At 43.7% G+C, this 22,663-nt stretch overlaps 1 protein-coding gene across 4 annotated transcripts in view; it reads right to left on the bottom strand.

Annotated features, from left to right (window-relative positions):
• RSBN1L (round spermatid basic protein 1 like) overlaps positions 1 to 22,663 on the bottom strand; it is a 97,780-nt gene that overhangs the window by 53,839 nt on the left and 21,278 nt on the right. For all 4 annotated transcript variants that reach the window (XM_048836453.2, XM_048836455.2, XM_048836454.2 and 1 more), the window contains exon 2: positions 19,857 to 19,973. In XM_048836453.2, the coding sequence (XP_048692410.1) occupies positions 19,857 to 19,973 (117 nt within the window). The remainder of the gene's footprint in view (positions 1 to 19,856; positions 19,974 to 22,663) is intronic.

Below are 22,663 nucleotides of genomic sequence, written 5' to 3'. Positions count from 1 at the left end.
TCCAGAACCCCAAAATTTACCATTAGCTATAATTCTATCAAATGTATTTTATCTTCATATTATGCATTATGAAATAAGTACTCTTAAATACTGTAGATACAATTGCTATTTATTATTAGAAACTTGGCCCAATTGTTAAAAAGCAGGATTTTTCAGCTTTTTTTTAAAAAAAAGCTAAGTAGAATCATGACTCTGAAAAAGTTAATAACCCTACTCTGAATATTGTTCTTTTGCTTATACTACTGAATTAGATAAAATGTGTGTGGATGCAGGAGACGGCAAAGAAAGGCACACCAAAAAAACCCACACTGACCAAGAAAGGAAAGTTTTGTAACAATCACAATCTTATCTGTGCTGTTTAAACAGTGGTGCAACCTCATCAGCAGTTATGCCAGTACGTTAAATGATTTAAATGCAGATTGCAGTGTTGTAGCCATGTTCATCCCAGGATATTAGAGGAACAAGATGGGTGAGGTAATATATTTTATTTACTCCTGGAGGAATTCTGTGTCACTGCGCAATGCAGAATTTGCACACAATTAATGTTCTGTGCAGAATTTCCTTTTTCCCCATAGAATGGGCACTGCACAGCTGCTGGTCACCCCTAGTAGCTGCTGGACCCAGCACCCCAGCTCGCAAATAGAAGACTGCTAGGGGGAGGGGAAAGGAGAGGAGGAGCTGGAGAGTTCCTGGCAGCTGCAGTTCCCGGCACACCCGGAAGGAAGGAGGCAGTGCGCAGGAAACTCCGTACAAGCCTGGGACCCAGCATCAGGCTGTTTCTCTCTCTTGATCCCTGGGCTCTGAAGGGCACCCTGAAGCTAGGCTCTGTAGGGAAGAGGTTGCAGGTGTCTGGGCTGCGGGGTCCCATGCCTGGCTCTATGGGGGCTGGGTGAGCACCCCAAGGCTGGGCTCTGAAGCGGAAGGGAGTGTTGGTGTCTGCATCAGGAAGGGGCAGCTTGCGGCTAGGCCCTGGGGAAAGAATGTGTGGGTGTTTGGGGTATTTGGTGGCGTTTCTTTAACTCTCTATTCCTGCAGGAATTTTTTTTTGTCAGCTGTATTGTTACAGACAGAGTTGGTGACAGATATTTTGAAATAAAATTACCAAAATAATTGTATCTGGTGTAATTATATAGTGTTATTTTGACAAACAAAATATGCAGAATTTTAAAATACTGTGCACAGAATTTTTAATTTTTTGGTAGAGAATTCCCCCAGGAATATTGGACCAACTTCTACTGGTGAAAGAGATAAGCTTTTGAGCTACACTGAGCTCTTCTTGAGGTCTAGGAAAGGTACTAAGAAGTGTCACAGCTAAATACAAGGTGGAACAGAACAGATTGTTTAGAACAGGGGTCTCAAATTCCCAGCCTGCGGGCCATCTGCAGCCCGAGAAGCTCCCCACTGCAGCCCACGGAGGAGAGACAGGAGGAGAGACGCAGGCAGACGCTGCCGGCAATGTCCGCTAGAGGCTCCACCCGTAACTCCCATTGACTGGGGGAGAGGGACAGAGATATCATCATTACTTGCCAGGCAGAGGCAGCCATGAAGGCAGCATCATTAGTTGCTGGGCAGAGGCAGCCATGGAGGCAGCATCACTTTTTTCCACAATGAATGTAAACAAGTCAAAATATTGAACACAACTATCTGATGCACACCTTGCTGCAATCCTGAAGGTTTCAACTGATCAGTCACGGAGGCCAAACATCAACAAACTGACAGAACTGAAGCGTTGCAAGTGTTGGGCAAACACTAAAAACTCTCTGGCAGGTGAAAAATTGTATAAACTTGTGTAACAGCTTTATTATTTCTAAGAAATTCAAAATAAAAAATACAACATAAATGTTTTCTTTTCTGAACACCATCTTCAGTGTTGGCCCGCTGGGAGGATCTGAGGACTGGCACTGGCCCTAAAGCAAATTGAGTTTGAGACCCCTGGTTCAGAATAAGTAGTTAACACATATTCTAGGAGAAAAGAAAAGGAGTACTTGTGGCACCTTAGAGACTAACCAATTTATTTGAGCATGAGCTTTCGTGAGCTACAGCTCACTTCATCAGATGTGTACCGTGGAAACTGCAGCAGACTTTATATACACACAGAGAATATGAAACAATACCTCCTCCCACCCCACTGTCCTGCTGGTAATAGCTTATCTAAAGTGATCAACAGGTGGGCCATTTCCAGCACAAATCCAGGTTTTCTCACCCTCCACCCCCCCACACAAATTCACTGCTGGTGCTAGCCCACCACTCCTGCTGGTGCTAGCCCATCCAAAGTGACAACTCTTTACATAATCAAGTCGGGCTATTTCCTCACGACTAACCTGGTGGCTGAACTTTGTGACTTTGTCCTTACCCATAACTATTTCACATTTGGGGACAATGTATACCTTCAGATCAGCGGCACTGCTATGGGTACCCGCATGGCCCCACAGTATGCCAACATTTTTATGGCTGATTTAGAACAACGCTTCCTCAGCTCTCGTCCCCTAAAGCCCCTACTCTACTTGCGCTATATTGATGACATCTTCATCATCTGGACCCATGGAAAAGAAGCCCTTGAGGAATTCCACCATGATTTCAACAATTTCCATCCCACCACCAACCTCAGCCTGGTCCAGTCCACACAAGAGATCCACTTCCTGGACACTACAGTGCTAATAAACAATGGCCACATAAACACCACCCTATACCGGAAACCTACTGACCGCTATTCCTACCTGCATGCCTCCAGCTTTCACCCTGACCACACCACACGATCCATCGTCTACAGCCAAGCTCTGCGATACAACCGCATTTGCTCCAACCCCTCAGACAGAGACAAACACCTACAAGATCTCTGTCAAGCTTTCTTACAACTACAATACCCACCTGCAGAAGTAAAGAAACAGATTGATAGAGCCAGAAGAGTTCCCAGAAGTTACCTACTACAGGACAGGCCTAACAAAGAAAACAACAGAACGCCACTAGCGGTCACCTTCAGCCCCCAACTAAAACCCCTCCAACGCATTATTAAGGATCTACAACCTATCCTAAAGGATGACCCAACACTCTCACAAGTCTTGGGAGACAGGCCAGTCCTTGCCTACAGACAGCCCCGCAACCTGAAGCAAATACTCACCAACAACCACATACCACACAACAGAACCACTAACCCAGGAACTTATCCTTGCAACAAAGCCCGTTGCCAATTGTGCCCACATATCTATTCAGGGGACACCATCACAGGGCCTAATAACATCAGCCACACTATCAGAGGCTCGTTCACCTGCACATCCACCAATGTGATATATGCCATCATGTGCCAGCAATGCCCCTCTGCCATGTACATTGGTCAAACTGGACAGTCTCTACGTAAAAGAATAAATGGATAAAAGAACAAATCAGATGTCAAGAATTATAACATTCATAAACCAGTCGGAGAACACTTCAATCTCTCTGGTCACGCAATCACAGACATGAAGGTCGCTATCTTAAAACAAAAAAACTTCAAATCCAGACTCCAGCGAGAAACTGCTGAATTGGAATTCATTTGCAAATTGGATACTATTAATTTAGGCTTAAATAGAGACTGGGAGTGGCTAAGTCATTATGCAAGGTAGCCTGTTTCCTCTTGTTTTTTTCCTACCCTCCCCCCCAGATGTTCTGGTTTAACTTGGATTTAAACTTGGAGAGTGGTCAGTTTAGATGAGCTATTACCAGCAGGAGAGTGAGTTTGTGTGTGTATGGGGGTGGGGGGGATGTGAGAAAACCTGGATCTATGCAGGAAATAGCCCGACTTGATTATGTAAAGAGTTGTCACTTTGGATGGGCTAGCACCAGCAGGAGAGTGAATTTGTGTGGGGGGGTGGAGGGTGAGAAAACCTGGATTTGTGCTGGAAATGGCCCACCTGTTGATCACTTTAGATAAGCTATTACCAGCAGGACAGTGGGGTGGGAGGAGGTATTGTTTCATATTCTCTGTGTGTATATAAAGTCTGCTGCAGTTTCCACGGTATACATCTGATGAAGTGAGCTGTAGCTCACGAAAGCTCATGCTCAAATAAATTGGTTAGTCTCTAAGGTGCCACAAGTACTCCTTTTCTTTTTGCGAATACAGACTAACACGGCTGTTCCTCTGAAACCTGTCATATTCTAGGAGATTATTCAAGATGAAATGGCCCATTAACACCTCTCCAGTCATAGAATAAAAAAGGAGGGTAGTGCATTACAGATTGTTGTAATAAGCCATAAATCCAATGTCTTTATTAAGACCACGATTTTTGATGTCCAGCAACATTATGAATTTAAGCTCGTCTTTTGAAGGTGTTGCACAGGTTTCCTCTGACAATGAGGACTGGTAGGTCAGATATGGAGTTATCATATTGTCAAAAATGTTCACCACAGTTTATATGAATGTATTTGTCCTTTATCAGGTTTCTATGACAGTTCATTCAAGAGAGTCGTGATTGTCTGGTTTCATTCACATAGTAGTTTTTGGGGCATTTAATGCAGTAGATGAGATACAGCACATTGTGATAGACATATATAGGTAGGGTTACAATACGTCCAGGTTTTCCCAGACACTGCCTCTTTTTTGAGATTCCATCCTCTGTCTGGGTGGTTTTTCCAAACAGGAAATGTCCTGGATTTCTGCATAGCAGACACTGCAGCTTAGAAAGAGTCCCCATTGGTCTGACTAGTCCATTCCCCAGCAGCCAGATCCCACCCACCCGGGCCCCGGATCCCAGCCTTGGGGAGGAGGTCCTGCAGGGAGGCACTGACTAATGGCTGTTGCTGGGCTCTAGGCTTGCACCAGCCATGCTGCCACCCTGACAGGGAGCAACACTACTCCCCCCTCTCTAGTGAGTGCCCCTGCCACAGGTACCCCCTTTAGCTCTTCCAACTCCCCACCTCCAGCAGTGTCCTCTTTTTGGGAACTTGAAATATAGTAACCCTACATGTAGGACCAACGGATCTTGAAAGGTGCGTTATGGGGGGGGGGGGGGAGTGAGATATGTCTGCAGATTTTTAATCTGTGGTTATGGCTGGTTCTGGTGCTGCTTTCTGTTGAGGTGTCCTGGGCTGTGGGGAGCTTGCTTCCAATTATGAGCTTGGCAAGACTGGGAGATTGTTTGAAGGCCAGAAAAGGGGGTTCAGGAAAGACTTCTTTCAGGATGTGGTCCCCACTGAGTATGGATTGTAATTGTTTAATGATACTCCATACCCATTCCAGTTAAGTGGAATGTGTGTTTACTACTTGTACTAAACAAGCTGTTCCACTTCTGAGTACCATTCCCAGATATGAAAAGTTCTCTAGGGCAGTGTCTCTCCCCACTGTATTTTCCACTGAATGCATCCGATGAAGTGAGCGGTAGCTCACGAAAGCTTATGCTCAAATAAGTTTGTTAGTCTCTTAGGTGCCACAAGTACTCCTTTTCTTTTTTCTCTAGGGCAGTGTTTCTCAAATGCGGCCACCATGACCACAGGGGCTTTTCTTGTGGCCACAGCCTCTTGGGCTGTGATTGGGGGGTGGGGGTGGGGTGAAGAGAAGAAGAGGGGACACGGCCCACAATCACTCCTGAATGCACCATGTTGGTGTTGATTGCTGGGGCTGCCAGCAGGGGTTGGGCCCTACCCCCCTCTGAAGACACCTGGGACACAAAGCTGGAGGAGCAGGCAGCCAATGAATTTTCCATCTTCCCAGGGACAGTGGGGGGCTCAGACTTAGGGCTTCAGCCCTGGGGTGCTGGTAGGATAGCAGGTTCCAGCCAATGAGCTTTGGGCTCCAAGCCTCCGCTGCCTCCCTGACCCCCCCCCCCCACTTCCCCCCATTGGTCCTGGCTTCCGCTGCCTCCCTCCAGGGCTTAATTTGGCCCCAGGCTTGACAGGGCTTAGTAAGTCTTCTGTGAAAAGTGATACTTCTATGTTTATTAATATAATTTAACAGATTTACTAGCTAGCAATAAATAAATTACGATTTGGATGTGTATATTTATTTGCTTTTCCTAAAGCTAATTAAGTGTTTTAGGAAAAAGTATGAGAGCAGCCATGAGCACGAGGCCACCAAAAATATGTCCTGAGAACCCCTGCTCTAGGGCTATGTCTATTTTTAAAATGCTACAGCTGCAACGCTGCAATTATGCCCCTGTAGAACTTCACTGTAGGCATTCATTACACTGATGAGAGCAGATCTCCTGTCACTGTAGTTAAACCACCTGCTTGAGAAGCAGTATCCAAATAGCACTGTCTGCACCAGGCAGTTAGGTCAGTATAGCTATAGCCAGAGTTAGGTCAACATGAGGCAGCTTATGTCTACCTAACTCTAAAGCGTCTACACTACAACGCTGCTCCTGCCACTGTAAGTGCCACTACGCGGACCTAATAACTCCACCTCCACAAGAAGTATCGTGCTTAGGTTGATGTAGTTAGGGTGATATGGTATCTGTGTAGACACTGCACTACTTACATCGGCCCAGCAGGGAGCCCTGCACCCAACTCCCAGCTGGGAGCTTGGCGCAAAGCCAGCAGCCTGAGCTCTCAGCCTGCCCCACTGAAGTCAGTTCAAGCTCTCCTGGTGAGGACACACACCACCGGCAGAATTAGGATAGTGTGGACATGAAAATCTGCAGTAAATTACTGTGGTAGTTATGACTTAATTGTGTAGTGTAGACAGGACTATGTCTTACAGGGATGGATTTTTCACACCCAAAAAACATATAGCTATGTAAGTTTTTGGTGCAGACCAGCCATAGCTCAACAGCTCATTTCTTTCACCAAAAGATATTACCTCGCCCACCTTGCCTTTTTAAATGCTGACTGTCAGCCAGATTCCCATCTTTTGTTTAGCAAAATTGCCATTGAGCATACATCCACCTAACTGCCTGAGCTCATGCTACTGCCAGAGTCCTCTCCTCTCTTGTCATGTAAATTATGGAGTGGTCCTGCCAGCACTGCATAAAGTTGAGCAGGACTTTTCATATACAGCTAGTTTTTCCAAACTACCTTAAAATCTACATGCATACTGAAGTTGGCCTGAAAACTGCTAAACAACTAAATGGACCAGAGGGGTGAAGGGGCTCCCAAGCATAACTCTCTCCAGATGATCTCATTTTAAAATTTTCTATTTCTTACAGCACTTTTCTTCCAACTTTTTTTTTGGGGGGGGGGGGGGAGGAAGAGGGAGGTGGCAGGGGGGGTGGTAGGGGCACATATGGGCAAAAACATATCCCCAAAAAATTATCACAGGACTGCTCTGAGCTTTATTTAGAGTCTGGCTCCACAATCCAGCTTGAGAATTTAATAAAGTTATTTGGCTCTCTTACTGGGTACAGAATGGTGCACATGACTGATTCAAGCTAAAAATTAGCCACATGATCCCACTATTACTGTGCCACGTATAACCTTTAAAAGCTCTAAAAATCCTCAAATTCCAAAAACTGGTACGCCCCATACCAGGGGTTGGGTGTAGGCATTGCAGTACAAATTTGGGGCCCTTGAGCCAAGACGTTCCAAGGATTCAGTTTCCCAAAAGTGACATTTTAAAAATGCTAGCTTAGTGCATAGCACTGTCCACATCAAGGTGAGAACTAGGAGGTTTGAGGTATGACAAGCATATAGTGCTGAGATTAGCAGGGAGGAAAGAACCACAAGTTGATGAATGAGGTAGGTCACACCTCTGCCAGGAACTGAGGTGTGAAGCTGCCACTGCAAAGCTCCTGGTATTTCTAAAGGGGGAAAAAAATAACATTCCCCTGCTTTTGTGTGGGGAAGAGGAAGGAAATGGGCTTTGGGATTCCCCATCACCCACCCTTAAAGGACACCCCCCTCTGCAGTCACCAGTTTCTTAAAAAATAGGGCTGTCAAGCAATTAAACAGGTTTAACAGCATGATTAATCACGCTGTTAAACAACAGAATATCATTTATTTTAAATGCTTTTGGATGTTTACTACATTTTAAAATATATTAAATTAAGACTACAAAGTGTACAGTATTCACTTTATATTACAAATATTTGCACTGTAAAAAACAAGTATTTTTCAATTCACCTCAGACAAGAACCATAGTGCAATCTATCATGAAAACTGAATTTACAAATGTAGAATTATGTACAAAATAACTGCATTCAAAAATACAACAATGTAAAACTTTAGAGCCTACAAGTCCACTCAGTCCTACTTCTTGGTCAGCCAATCACTCAGACAAACAAGGTTGGTTACTATTTGCAGGAGATAATGCTGCCTGCTTCTTGTTTACAATGTCACCTGAAAGTGAGAACAGGCATTTGCATGGCACCATTGTAGCTGGCATTGCAAGGTATTTACGTGCCAGATGCGCTAAAGATTCGTATGTCCCTTCACGCTTCAACCACCATTCCAGAGGACATGCTTCCATGCTGATGATGGGTTCTGCCTGAGAACGATCCAAAGCAGAGGGGACTGACACATGTTCATTTTCATCATCTGAGCCAGATGCCACTAGCAGAAGGTTGATTTTTTTTTTTTTTTTTTTGGTGGTTCGGGTTCTGTAGTTTCTGCATCAGAGTGTTGCTTTTTTAAGACTTCTAAAAGCATGCTCCACCCCTCGTCCCTCTGAGATTTTGGAAGGCACTTCAAAGTCTTAAACCTTGGGTTGAGTGCTGTAGCTATTTTTAGAAATCTCAACAGTACCTTCTTTGTGTTTTGTTAAATCTGCTGTGAAAGTGTTCTTAAACGAACATGTATTGGGTCATTGTCCGAGACTGCTATAATGTGAAATATATGCAGAATGCGGGTAAAACAGAGCAGGAGACAAGAAGTACAGTCACAAATTTAACTGACACTTTTTTTAACGCGCATCAGCAGCATGGAAGCATGTCCTCTGGAACGGTGGCCAAAGCACGAAGGGGCATACGAATGTTTAGAATATCTGGCATGTAAATACCTTGCAACACCAGCAACAAATGTGCCATGCAAACACCTATTCTAACTTTCAGGTGACACTGTAAATAAGAAGCAGTCAGCAGTATCTCCGGTCAATGTAAACAAACTTGTTTGTCTTAGCGATTCACAGAATAAGAAGTAGGACTGAGTAGACTTGTAGGCTCCAAAGTTTTACACTGTTTCGTTTTTGAGTGTAGTTATGTAACCAAGAAAAATCTGCATTTGTAAGTTCCTTTCACAATGAAGAGATTGCACTCAGTACTTGTATAAGATGAACTGAAAAATAATATTTCTTTTGTTTATAATTTTTACAGTGCATATATTTGTAATCAAAATATAAAGTGAGCACTGTGCACTTTGTATTGTGTTGCATTGCAATTGAAATCAATATTGAAAATGTAGAAAAACATGCAAAAATATTTAATAAATTTCAATTGGCATTCTATTGTTATAAGTGCAATTAATATTTTTATGAGTTAATCGTGTGAGTTAACTGTGATTAATTGACAGCCTTATTAAAAACAAGAGAAATTCACTAATAAAAAGCTTTGTTAAAGGAGTGTTAAGGCTGCTTAGCAGTGCCTCATACATTCCAGAATGTGGAGGTTGGAAGCCCAAGAGAAAGGCTCTAAGAATCAGGAACAGCATGCAACCAGACAAAATACAAGTTAGAAAACCAGCTACTGACATGCTTCTTATACCACAATGGACCCAAACTTCAGACAGAGGAAGTAAAAAACCCACAAATATGGTACAGGGAAGTAGGTATATGTCTTTAAACACCCACATGTGGATTGTAGCAACAGAAGAGAGAATGGGTTTAGTTTCTGTTTTATTTAACTAAGAAAGTACAAATTACAGATTAGCAGGGAGCTTGAAAGCAGGTGTAATACCTGAAACCACTGAGCTCCTTAGATTGTCTAGATTTAATGTTGGTGTCCCTGCAGGTACAATTTTAAACATTACTATATATTTCCAGAATGCCCTATGCTGAAAGCTACTTTGGCAACTATGATGGCGATTAAGGCATTAATTTATCTGTCAGGGTAGGGACAACCTTCCCTCCACTTTCAAGGTGGCAAAGAAGGGGATGGAGGTTGGTTTATTTTTTTTTTTGGGGGGGGGGGTACTATCAGTAGTACTGAGAGTGGCAGCTAAACCCATTAACAGGTATGGAACTGCATCTGATTTTTGATAGTTTAAACATACCATCAAGTACTAGTAGGTTCCTACACTTTATTTTTAAACAGATACTTGTTTATCTTCTCCCGCTGACATAGCTTATGCCACTCACAGGGGTGGTTTTTTATGCAGACATGAGAGCTCTCTCCTGTTGGCATAGAGTCTTCCCCACACATGCTGTAAGCAGAGACCTGCCTTAAGGCAGGGGTACTCAGTAAGTGGACAGAAGGCCAAATCCAGACTGCCACATGATTTTGAATGGACCATGAAATCTTTATTTACTTATTACTGTTATTGCAGTGTGAAAAATGTCCCTGTGGCGTCTGGACCTTGACTATACCTTGACCAAGAAATCTGGATCTTGACAAAAAATAATTGTCTACCCCGATCTAAGGTCTTGTCTACACAAGAAACTTGCATACGTTTAAACTGATTTTGAAATAGATTTTAGTTAAACCAGTGCAAACCCATGTGTGAACATACTTAAATCAGTTTAATCACATTTAAGTTTAAATCACCAAATTAAGCTAAATCAACTTAAGTGTGTCCTCACTTGTTTAACTAAATTTTAAACAGGAGATTTTAATTAAACTGGTGAAACTTAAGTGTACGTAGGCCAGCCTTGGTAGGGCACTATTATATTAAAGACCTCTAAAAAGTCAAGGACATGTCTCAATGTTTTACCAGTCCCGTTGTCCCCCTGAAGTAGTCCATGACCTTATCTTCACTAGAAAAAAAAATGGTGTATTTAACACATTGGCTAACGAATGTTAAAATATACCTCTCTTCCCCGCTCCCCCACAGTACAGAACTGTCTCATCTCAAACTTTTTTACTGGTGACCCCTTTCACATAGCAAGTCTGAGTGTGACCTCCCTTATCAATTAATTGATACAGGAAGGCTTAGGGCTACTGTTGCTATGTGAGGTTTGGGGTCAAGGAAGCACTTGCTGGCAGCATGACCCTTAACAGGACCAGAGAGAGGTCCTCTCATCTTAAAGACGCTCAAGAAAGTATTGGAACAACAAAGCAGGGTAGGAATTAGTTTACTTTCTCTAAAAAGAAAAGGAGTACTTGTGGCACCTTAGAGACTAACCAATTTATTTGATTGCATGCATCTGATGAAGTGAGCTGTAGCTCACGAAAGCTTATGCTCAAATAAATTGGTTAGTCTCTAAGGTGCCACAAGTACTCCTTTTCTTTTTGCGAATACAGACTAACACTGCTGTTACTCTGAAACCTACTTTCTCTGACCTCCACACCTGGGGGCAGGAGAGGGACAGACAAAAGAGAAGCAAAGTGCTGGATGAAATCCCTCACCAGATCTGGAATGGAAAGCAGTGGAGATCCCCATACACCATCTCCCATCTACAAAACACAGCAAAGAGAAGTAGTGGGCCTGGAGATCAGAGGCATCCCTTGACCTCTCCTTGGGAACAAGGAGAAGCACTGGGGCAAGGAAGGTGGGAACACCTCCCCACACAGAGAATATGAGCTGAGCAAAGAGGAAGTAGCACAGACAGGAAGGGAGACAGAACACAGCTCCTATTCCCCTGCATGAAAGACCCTTAAAATACACCAACTGGAGTGCAGAAGTAGTTTTGTTATTATTTTTTTAAAAGGAATTAAAGTTGCTGGGCATGCTACTAAGAGGCTGCACTATTAGAAAACTGGGTACTTTAGTCTTCTTTAATCTTTCAAATTGACAGCTTCCCTTTAAGAAAGGAAAAAAATTTTAAAGCTCCCTGCATTCTACACTGGTCTTATTCTTCACTAACGTTACCATTAGAAACAGTTTAACAATGCAGAACAAGTTTTGGTTTTTGTTTTTTTTTTTTTACACTACATACACAGGACTGATGTTAGTTTTAATCAAGCATTGTACTTCACTTTTACCCTGAAAGAAAGTCTTGTACTTTACTTAGCAGCCCAAGTTCTTGTATGGAAGATCATTCAACCCCACTATAATCATATGGGTCACTATCTTACTACATATAAAAAAGGCAACATTAAAAAGAAAGTTACTTAGGTTGCAAAATCAAATTGTTGAAATTTAGAAATGCCAAATTTAAGATTGTGTTCAGGATTAATCCTGGCCCTCTTGTGTGCCCTTACAATGAACTGAATGAGACAGGGATCCTGTGGTAAAAAATAGCGTATGATCATGTAACTAAACACTGCATCATAATGCATATTATGCACAATGGGGGCAAATCAATGTTGCACAGACAATCTTAAATCAAACATTTCTTAACTTTTCAAGTTAAGTGTTCTTTAAGTTGATTTTTTACTTCCAAGAGAGCAAGTAAGAGTGCCACTAGGGCATAGTGCATGAGCAGTTTGATGGAGATTACACAGCAACCTAAAGCCAATTACATTCCCATATCAATTCTGTTTTACTATTCTGAATCAAAGCAAGATAAACAGTGAAACTATAAAAGGCTTAAATTCCAAGTTAAACTTTATTTTTACTTAAAAAATTCAAATTTCAAACATGGAGAAAGTAGGGTCCACTCAAGGATGCGCCACTGGCACTCGCTGCCTTGAACACACATCAAAAAGCTAAAGGTATGTGCTCACTGAAGAGTCAACTTGGATGACCAGCACCCAGGTTAGTTTAGCTCAGGTATAAGCAGACACACTGCAAACCATTGCCAAGTTAGTGTCCTCACTGGTGCTGCACTCACCGATGTGTGTTGCTAGGACACCTGAAGGCATCTCTCATTGTTCTTTACACTGTAGAAAAACTCAGCTACTCTATGCTTCCTTCCCAGTGAGTTGTGGTAAAATCTGTATGTCCTTCCTGGCACACAGCGAGGAGAGGGGAGAATTGTTGAAAGGTTTTGGAGGATTATCAGGACACAAGTGATGCCCCTTCTGTTATGAGGACACAGGCTACTAGTTACCAGAGTGAAAGCAGCACTGAGCTCTAGCCTACACCCCCAGCTAGGCCAGCTATCCTGGGCTGAAAGCACCACTAAAGTTGGGTGAGGTTTGAGTGGGAGGACAGAATGCGGGTTAGGAAAAACACCTGACTTACTGAATTAACTGTTTCAGAGTAGCAGCCGTGTTAGTCTGTATTCGCAAAAAGAAAAGGAGTACTTGTGGCACCTTATAGACTAACAAATTTATTTGCGCATAAGCTTTTGTGAGCTACAGAGTTAACTGTGTAGTTGAGACATATCCTATCAGACCAAAGGACAGTGCCATTTGTGTTAAAGTTGCTTTTGTAAAAAGATGGGATGGGGGAGTGTAGTGGTATGGTCACCCACTCCCAGCCCAAAGGGGCTAAAAGCCAGCCCTTGGAGAGGGCCAGGGCAGGGAACCTTAGGCTGGGTTGATTGGGAGGCAGCCTCAGCTGTGGCCACGCCCCAAACAGAGTCAGATGACCCTATAAAGGGGCTGCTGGGCTGAAGCTCAAGAGACTCTCTCTCTAGCTTCTGAGAGGGAGGGACCTGGCTGCAGGGACCTAAGCAGAGTACCTAGACTGAAGCAGGGCTCGGGAAGGCCCCGAGGAGCTGGGGAGCTCCAGCCAGGAAAGCCCCAGGCCGCGGCCTAGTATTAGGTCCAACAGGTACTGGGGTTGCAGGGGACAGACCAAGGTTAGACAGAGACACCAGGTCCAAACCCAACCTTGCCTGTGATGAGTGGCTTATACCGCAGTCTGCCCCAGAGTGCGGGGCTAGCAGCTCACTGGCAGTAGTCTACGACTGAGGCGAGGCAGGAATGGGGGCCCCTGCCCCCGACACCTCTCCCACAACAGATTTGAATAATGAAAGCATCTTACTGCCAGGGGGCAGCACCCCAGCATACAAGGGGCACCGGCTCTGGGAGGGACACGGAGGCCCAGCATAAGCAGAGGGTGCTCCAAGGCTAGAAGTGGAACTAATTCCCAGGACACCAGCAGGAGGTGCTGCAGGGTGAGTCCTGCATGCTTACAGGGAGAAACAGGCCTAAAGCAACCCAAGAGGATTTGTGGGGTCTGGAAGGACTGAAAGAAGGGAGGAGGAGAAAATTACTGTCAATCTTCTCCTGTCTAGAAGGATAGGCCTTCTGCCTAAAAATAAATTTTATGCTTTAATCATGTAAATCACTGTACAAATAAGTTTCTACAGGCTTCTCTACACAGGGATTTTAAACTGGATCCAAATAGAGTTAATCCAGTTTGAAAATGCTTGCATACACACGACAACCCATCACTCTACACTTACTCTTCGTTTATCAGGAAATCTGGAGTCCCTTGGCAAAGTGGACTAGGTTTGCTTAGAACTGAATTAGTTCAGTCTTTTGTTCATGTGCATGAATTGCTGTGCACCACTTTTTTGCATGCTTCCATTGGCTATCCCACAGTGCTTTGCAGGTCGACCATTACTGATTGTCCATTTACTTGTGTGTCCTCCCTGCTCTGGTGTCAAGTTTCCAGGATGACCCTTCCCTCCCTTTAAAAGATTGTGTAAAGACAGATTTTGCCCATTTGCTCCTTGATCCTAGTATATCGTTATTCTGGTGATACAACTGCAATAGTCCCACAACATGCTTTGCACAGTTGCTTGGACCTTTGCCAAGTCTCTGGATCTCACTGACATTTGGGAAGAAGGGTCAGTTCATGAAACTCTTGTGGCCAACCACAAGACTAAGGATCTTCTCAGCGACACTGCAAAGCATGTCTGTGAGGGGTCAAGACTGGGACGCCAACCAGTGCCAGACAAAGAGCAAGCAGCTGAGGAGAAAGTATATTAAATGAGGGATAAAAGGAGACATTCTCCCTTCAACACGAAGGATGACCAGCTAGACCTATCAGAGGATGAGCAGGATGATGCTGGAGAAGAGCTGCCCCCTGACAGCCAGGATCTTTTGAGACTCAGGACCATCTGGAAAGACAGTCTCCATCCTGCACTGCAACAATTGCTGTTCTACACTGGATGATCCTGAGTTCCAACCAGAAACCCAGGCAGGGGACAAGGTATCACATCCTCTAGAGGGAATTTCAGCATGTAAGTACCTATCTTTACAATTCATTATTATTGTTGGTGGATGTGAGCTAAGAACCTCTCCCTTCCTCTACCCCCTTTTACATGCTTCAAAATGGCACCCACCAGCATGGCATAGTCGCAGTCTGCTCAACACCTCTCCCACAACAGATTTGAATAACGAAAGCATTTTGTGCAAAATTCAACAGCTTATTGAGACAGTGCTCACAGGAAAAGAAATCTGTTTAGTTTTCTTAGTTTACCTGATGCACAAGTGCACGCTGCATCCCTGGTCAAGGCACAAACAATACTGCTCCACACTGAAGTTCAATGCCCTGTAATGCACACTGTAGCGGACAGTCATTGTAGGACCCTATCTATTCTTCTCTACACACTCTCAGTCTTAAGCTCTGCTAGATCTCCTCTGCAGACATGGAGAAATAGCTCAATTTTGTTTCACACATTAATAGCCACATGCCCGTGCCGCCCAGTGTAGCTTGCAAGCCCCTTCCACTCCTACAGTGCATCTGTGGGGTTGGAGATAAATCATCCTGGTAAATAACTTCACAGCCTATCTTGCTGGTCTGCCTTTTGCCTTTTTGAATAAGACCATTTTCTACCTCCTAGTCATCCACCTCTGCATGATGTCATTGAAAATGAGGACATCCTAGATGTAGAGGGAATTACAATCCAGCTCACCTCCCAAGAACCCCATAGCCCACTCTTTAAACCTATGACACCATAACAGCACTTCCAGCATGAAAACAAAACTGCAAACAAACCTGGAGCCACCCTCACCCCTAACAGCATAGAAGCAGACAGTACACTGAAATCCAAATACACTCTGACCACTTAGATCTCTGAATTTCTTCCAAGAATGGGAAGAGTCAAGGCAAGATCACAGACATGCTTAAATCATGATTCTCATTGTTCACAGCCCAAACAAAATAAGCTAAGGTTCCCCCCACCCCCACCGCCACAGCACCTGCAACAGCCAGACAATCAAGGACAACGTTTCTATATCTACTACTCACAGGCTGGCCAATCTGGAGGGGGAGAAAGACGACGACTAGGGACAACATGTTTTCAGAATTCATTCCAGAGTCACAGAGGAAAGCCAGGCTGGCTGAGAGATGGAGGCTTTACAAGAATAATCAAAAGGACAAAGAAATGCACTTATTTCAGGAGATCATGGCAGAGGCCAAGAACAGAATCACCATGCTCAAAGAGCATGGAACAAGCAGATGCAGAAGCAACTCATGGACACTCTCCTGAGCCAGAATGCCCTTCTGCAAAACATGCTCTTGATAGGCCAACAGGCCCTGCATTCCCATAATTTGGGACCCAGCCATGTCCTTCAGCCCTTGCACACTGCTGTCCATTGGGACCAGCAGCAACTCCTAACCTCTTCATCCCCACAGCAGTGCTCCCAGAAGCTGTGATCATTCACGACAGATCCAACTTCTGGGCACAAAGAACACTAGCACTTGGGAGTCCAGCTCTTTTAAACCTTGCAACAACCCTGATAAGTTTGAGCAGAGGTACTCAACCCCAAAATCCAAGCCAAGGCTTATAGTCACTTATCTCCCTCACCAAATTGTGGTATCTGAAATGTTCTTACTGTTGCACTTTGAGTTCTGTTTGCACTGTTGCAGTAATTAAACATGTGTACAGTTGGTTAATATTGTATTTAGAAACATTTAACTAACCAAAGATATTTTTCCTTTGGTTTCATTAAAATTTCATAATAACCATTTACAATACAGCCTGAATCATCACTACATTTAAAACAAAGAATCCTTGAAATAAAGTTGAAATAATTCACAGCGTTTTACAAAAGCACATAAGGAAAGTTAAACTTCAAAACATGCACACAATGTTCCCCAGTACTCACATCTGCATCTCACCACCCACCCCATCCCTTCAGGCTAACATGTTCAGGCATGTGACTCAAAATACAAAAAACAGTAGGCATCCCTGACAGCATTCCTATGGGTGTTTATGTTCTCTGTGGAATCCCTACTGTCTGCTCAGACCTCAGAGCAAGTCTCCACACCCCAGTCTCCCATCCATCAGTAAGGCTTTCCTCTGTCTCTCTCAACTATTCTCCAAAAACAAAACATGCAATTATAACGGTTGGAACATCTTTTTCGGCTGCTTCCAACCTATTCCACAAACAGCAACATCTTCCTTTCAAATGGCCAAATGCACACTTGCCCACCAACCAGCAACTACTCAGGTGATAATTAAAACATTCCTTCCTTCTGTCCAAGCAGCTCACATATGGCTTCAATAGCCAAGGCATCCGGGGATAAGCCAGATCTCCCAGAATAACCGGACCAACCTCCATACCATTAATGTCCACATTACTCTTGGGGGGCACACAGTTCTTCCTCCATTAATTTAAATAGGACTGAGTTCTGAAAGATCCAAGCATCATGGATCCTTTTAGACCACCCTACATTTATGTCTGTAAACCTGCCACGGTGGTCCACCATTTCCTGCAGCGCCACGAAGAAACAATCTTCTCTCTCGGTTTATAAATGCTGCACCACAGCAGGTGGGAGGGAAGGGATTGGGGGGAAATGATGGGGCAATTGATGGAATCCATGTGCCCAATTCAGTTTAGGAACTTCATGCATGCAAAGCATCAATCACCTCTGAGCATTACTTAGCTTCCTGAACTGGTTAGACAGCACCTTAATGGCATAGCAGACCTGCATGAGAATGGTCCCAGCAGTTGGATTTCCCCACACTGAATTGGTTGGCTACAGACTGGTAATGTTCTGGAGTGGCCAACTTCCAGATGGCAATGCCAACCTGTTTCTCCACAGATATGGGGCAGTGCACATTGGTATGCTGTCCCTGAAGCTCCTGGGTCAGTTTTATACTGGTCTCAAAAAAGGTAATCCTTGCTGCTCTGAAGTCTTCTTGCCACTGCTGGTCATTTGCTCTGCAGAACCATCTTCTCCCACTAAGCCACGTTAGTTTTCCTGGCCCAAAAATGACACAAAATGCTATGTAGATTATCCAAGGAACTGGTCCTCCTTTCCAAACATCATGGCGGTCTCCAGTTCTACCACCTTGTCCTGCTGCCACCACTGCAGAATATCTTCCTGCTGCTAGAGGAGTGGTTATTGCTACCATAGAATATTTTCCTGCTCCCACATCAGCTTGGTAGTGTGACACACGAAGTCCAATACAGAATTCATCTAGCTCCATGTGCTGCAATACAACTGAAGCAGCCTGTGCATATTCACAGTTGTCAAAATTAGTGGATACTTTTGATCTGAATATATCTGTCTCAACACCCCATTTGCAAAATGTGGATAATGCCCCTCACCTCTCAGGGATTCTGTGCAGATAAATTAATGCTCGTAAGGAGTAGACACTGTTATGATGAGTGCCACAGAAAAGCCGATAAGGAAATTAATAATTCTGCTTTCAGAGCAGGTTTGAATAGTGTGCAGTAAAAAAGGCCTGGGGTGCCACATTGAACAATGAAGAAAACACAAAATATTGAATAGCTGTTCATTAAATGAACACTGTCCATCCTGTGCACTGACTGACGCAGGGGTCCAGTAGGAAAACAAATGGAATCACGTAATTATAACACTATTATAATGCACAGACACATTGCAATATGTCTAAAGGTCAAACAAACTTGGATTATTTCAGAGTGAAGTGAATTCCCAATAACTTGAGAATGGGCTTCTCTCTCCTCTTTACAGGCTAACTAATAATCCTATAGCAATGACCCCAAAAACTATCATAATGCATAGGTACAAGGTGGCCAAATTAAGATTGCAGAGACCATCTTAATTCTAGGTTTCAGAGTAACAGCCGTGTTAGTCTGTATTCACAAAAAGAAAAGGAGTACTTGTGGCACCTTAGAGACTAACCAATTTATTTGAGCATAAGCTTTCGTGAGCTACAGCTCACTTCATCGGATGCATACTGTGGAAACTGCAGAAGACATTATATACACAGAGACCATGAAACAATACCTCCTCCCACCCCACTCTCCTGCTGGTAATAGCCCATCCAAAGCGACCACTCTCTTTACAATGTGTATGATAACCAAGGTGGACCATTTCCAGCACAAATCCAGGTTCTCTCACCCCCCCCTCGCCCTTTTTTTGGGCTATTACCCGCAGGAGAGTTTGTGTGGGGGGGACAGAGGGTGAGAAAACCTGGATTTGTGCTGGAAATGGCCCAACTTGATTATCATACATATTGTAAGGAGAGTGATCACTTTAGATAAGCTATTACCAGCAGGAGAGTGGGGTGGGAGGAGGTATTGTTTCATGGTCTCTGTGTATATAATGTCTTCTGCAGTTTCCACAGTATGCGTTCGATGAAGTGAGCTGTAGCTCACGAAAGCTTATGCTCAAATAAATTGGTTAGTCTCTAAGGTGCCACAAGTACTCCTAATCTTAATTCTGGCATTTCCTAACTTGAGTTCTTGACCTTGCAGCCTAATGTTAGTTTCAGTAATATTTAGGTACAAAAACCATAACAAAAGATGCAGCTATCTTAAATTATGTAATTTATAGCACTAGTATGATGTATAGGACATTTAAACTATGGTAACAGGGAGAACATACTTTTTTCCTGTTAATAGCACATATGACAAAAGCGGATTTTCAGTTTTCAATTTGTAAACTTTACACTGCCTCATTACAACCATCTGGAAAATGGGCTTTTAATTAAAACATGAAAAGTGGCACTAAAATTCAGCATTCACTGGAAATATAATTTTAGACATTAACACATTACAGATGAATACTGTTTCATTTGAACATACCTTTCTGCAATAATGTGACCTCTCCATTCTCTTTCTTGATCTCATTCATTATTTTATGTTTCTTCTTTTCTTTCTGCTTCTCTCTGTCCCTCTCTTTAATTTTGTCTTTGATTTGATCTGAAAGGAAAACATTTTAAGACTGAGCAGGAACAGAAGAGTTTCACATGAAATTGTCACATGTATGTTTCATACTACACAAACAAAGGCTCTAATCAGTTTGGGGAGGGAGTGGGAAAGGAAGAGATATTTAAATCCACAGGACTTGGACAATCAAACATTTACAAGTATCTCATATCTGTTGTACAATACTGAAAGTTTGTCTAACTATGCTGAACTTCTGTTTTCTGGTTCTGTTGAACCAACTGTACACAACCTTTTATATAATCTGGTACTGTATCAGTGGTTAAAACAGTTTATGCATATTCATCACAAGTCAGTACTTCTGCTATGTTTATATTTCATCGGCAAGTAGATTTGATTTCTTGAAGTTCACAGTTTCATTAAATATTTTGTCTATTTCTTATCCTCCAAAGAAATCCGAAAGAAAAAAAATTGGAATTTGCATTTTCCTACAGGCATGTCCACAACAGCAACTCTGCACCAAAACATCCTCTTAATATCCTAAACCTGAACACTCCATATTGCAAATGAAACTTTAAAAGGATACTTGAAAGGTTCGAGTTGTTTTTACATTTGTCACTACTGCTGACCCGTTTGAAACAAACACTCCAGCTAAATCTGGAGATGCAAGGTCTTTTAAATGGAATGCCCTGGTTGCAGTGTAGCATAAACAGCAATCAGACGTTAGACTCAGATGGAAATGGAAGAGAAATATCAGGCCTCTCCTTTTGCAATATTGTATTGGCACAACAAGAAGTCTTTTTAAATGTTAAGCATCCCAAGCATTAGGGCTTCCACCACTTTGCAATCTTCACTTCTGGAGGAATTCTGCATCACTGCACATGTGCAGAATTCATGTTTGGTGCAGAATTCTACCTCCCTCCCCGCCCCCAGCAGAAAATATATACTGCCCAAGTGCGGCAGTTCCAACTTTTCCCACCAGAGTCTGCTATGGCACCAGACCAGCCAGCAGCATGAACACAGCTGGCGGTTCTGGTACCACAGCAGAATCTAATGGGTAAAAGGCGGAACAGCAGCACCTCTGGGGTAGAATGTATTTTCTGTGGGGGGGGAAAAAAAGATTGTGCAATTCCCTCAGGAGGAGAAGTTCATCACTGCACCCTGCCCACAGAGCTAGGTTAAGACAGAGTGGGGCACACAGAGCTGTTGGTGGGGGGCACAGAAACTAGTGGGGTGACAGCCTTGAGCCAGGGGTTGAATGGGAGTGGGGATGTAAGGCCACATGGGGATGGGGGGGCAGCAGAGACCTCTGGGGATGAGGGGTTCGGGGACAGGGACAGATGTGTCTGTCTTAATGGGAGAGGCTTGGGGTCAGCCAGGTTCTGCATGGGGGAGGCTCCCCAACAATACCACCCCTACCCCTCAAAAAACCCATTCCATACTTCTCAAACCCACATGCAACAACCCTCCAAGTTCACCCCAGGCTCCTTTCCGCTCTCTCAGCTCCTCTGCTACCCTTGACTCCCCCAAGCCTTTGCACTGTTTCTGATGAGTGCAGGAAATACACAGTTCAATATTGTAATTTAAATGAATACAAAGTTCTGTATTAATATGCCTAGTAAGGAATCTATTTGTCCAAAAAAAAAAAAAAGAAGAATTTTTTTTTTTACCAGAATCTTTGTTTTGGTTTGTATTCTTACAGACATACTTGCTGACAGATATTTTGAAATAAATTAACAAAATAATTGAAACTGGCATAATTCTATTGTGTTATTTTGACAAATAAAATATGCAAAATCTTAAAATATTGTGCGCAGAATTTTTTGGTGCAGAATTTCCCCAGGAGTAAATCTTTGTGGGTTCATAATTATTGACACCATACCAGGCTTTTTAACCCCCTCAGAGGTCAGAGCGGAACCTGGTGTCACCACACTTAAGAAACCATGCATTTCAAAGCCAGAAGGTTTAGCCACTAATGCTGCCTCAACAGCATAGCAAGGAGGCAATTCTAATAGTCCTTTCTGGTGCTGAGGGTGATGCACACAGAGCAAGGAAAAAAGTTAATTACTTTCCATTAATATTCTTGAGTGTTCTGCGCCAAAAAATTAAAAATTCTGCAGCAAAAATATTTTAAAGTTCTGCAAATTTTATTTGTGAACTAAATGTGGAGGCTCCAGCATAGCATTGGGGAGCATAGGCCACTGGTTGCACAAAGGTGGGAGATCACTGTGCAGCTTCCCCCAGGACACGGACTCAGCAGTGAGGCTGAACCAAACCCTGACACAACGACAAGTGCAAGAACTTGGCCTGCCCCAGAAACACCCCAGGGCCCTGCCCCTCGGTGCCAGGTGCATCAGGTGTGGGTGGGCAGGCTCAGCAAGGCAGGACCGAAGTGGGAAGGGGATTAGTGTGGGGGGATCCAGGTGTAGGTTGAGAGGGTTCTGTGTGGGGCAATCTGGGTGCAGGCGGCTCTGTGGGGGATCCGGATGCACAGGGGCTTGTTGGGGAGGGATTCTGGGTGCAATGGAAATGGGACTCTGAGGGGATCCAGGCGATGGTTGGGGTTCAGCAGGGGTGCGTGGAAGATGCAGGGGAGGGTCCAGATGCAGCTTGTTGGGGCTCAGTGGGGTGGGAATCCGGGTGGCTTGTTGGGAGTGGTCCAGGTGCAGGGAAAGTGGAGCTCATCAGAGGAGGGATTCTGAGTGTGGGGCTCGGCGGGAGGGTCT

Source organism: Caretta caretta, chromosome 1 (assembly GCF_965140235.1).
Source record: "Caretta caretta isolate rCarCar2 chromosome 1, rCarCar1.hap1, whole genome shotgun sequence".
Lineage (NCBI taxonomy): Eukaryota > Metazoa > Chordata > Testudines > Cheloniidae > Caretta > Caretta caretta.
The sequence above is the reverse complement of the archived record's forward strand: the minus strand, read 5'-3'. Positions and strand labels throughout refer to the sequence as shown.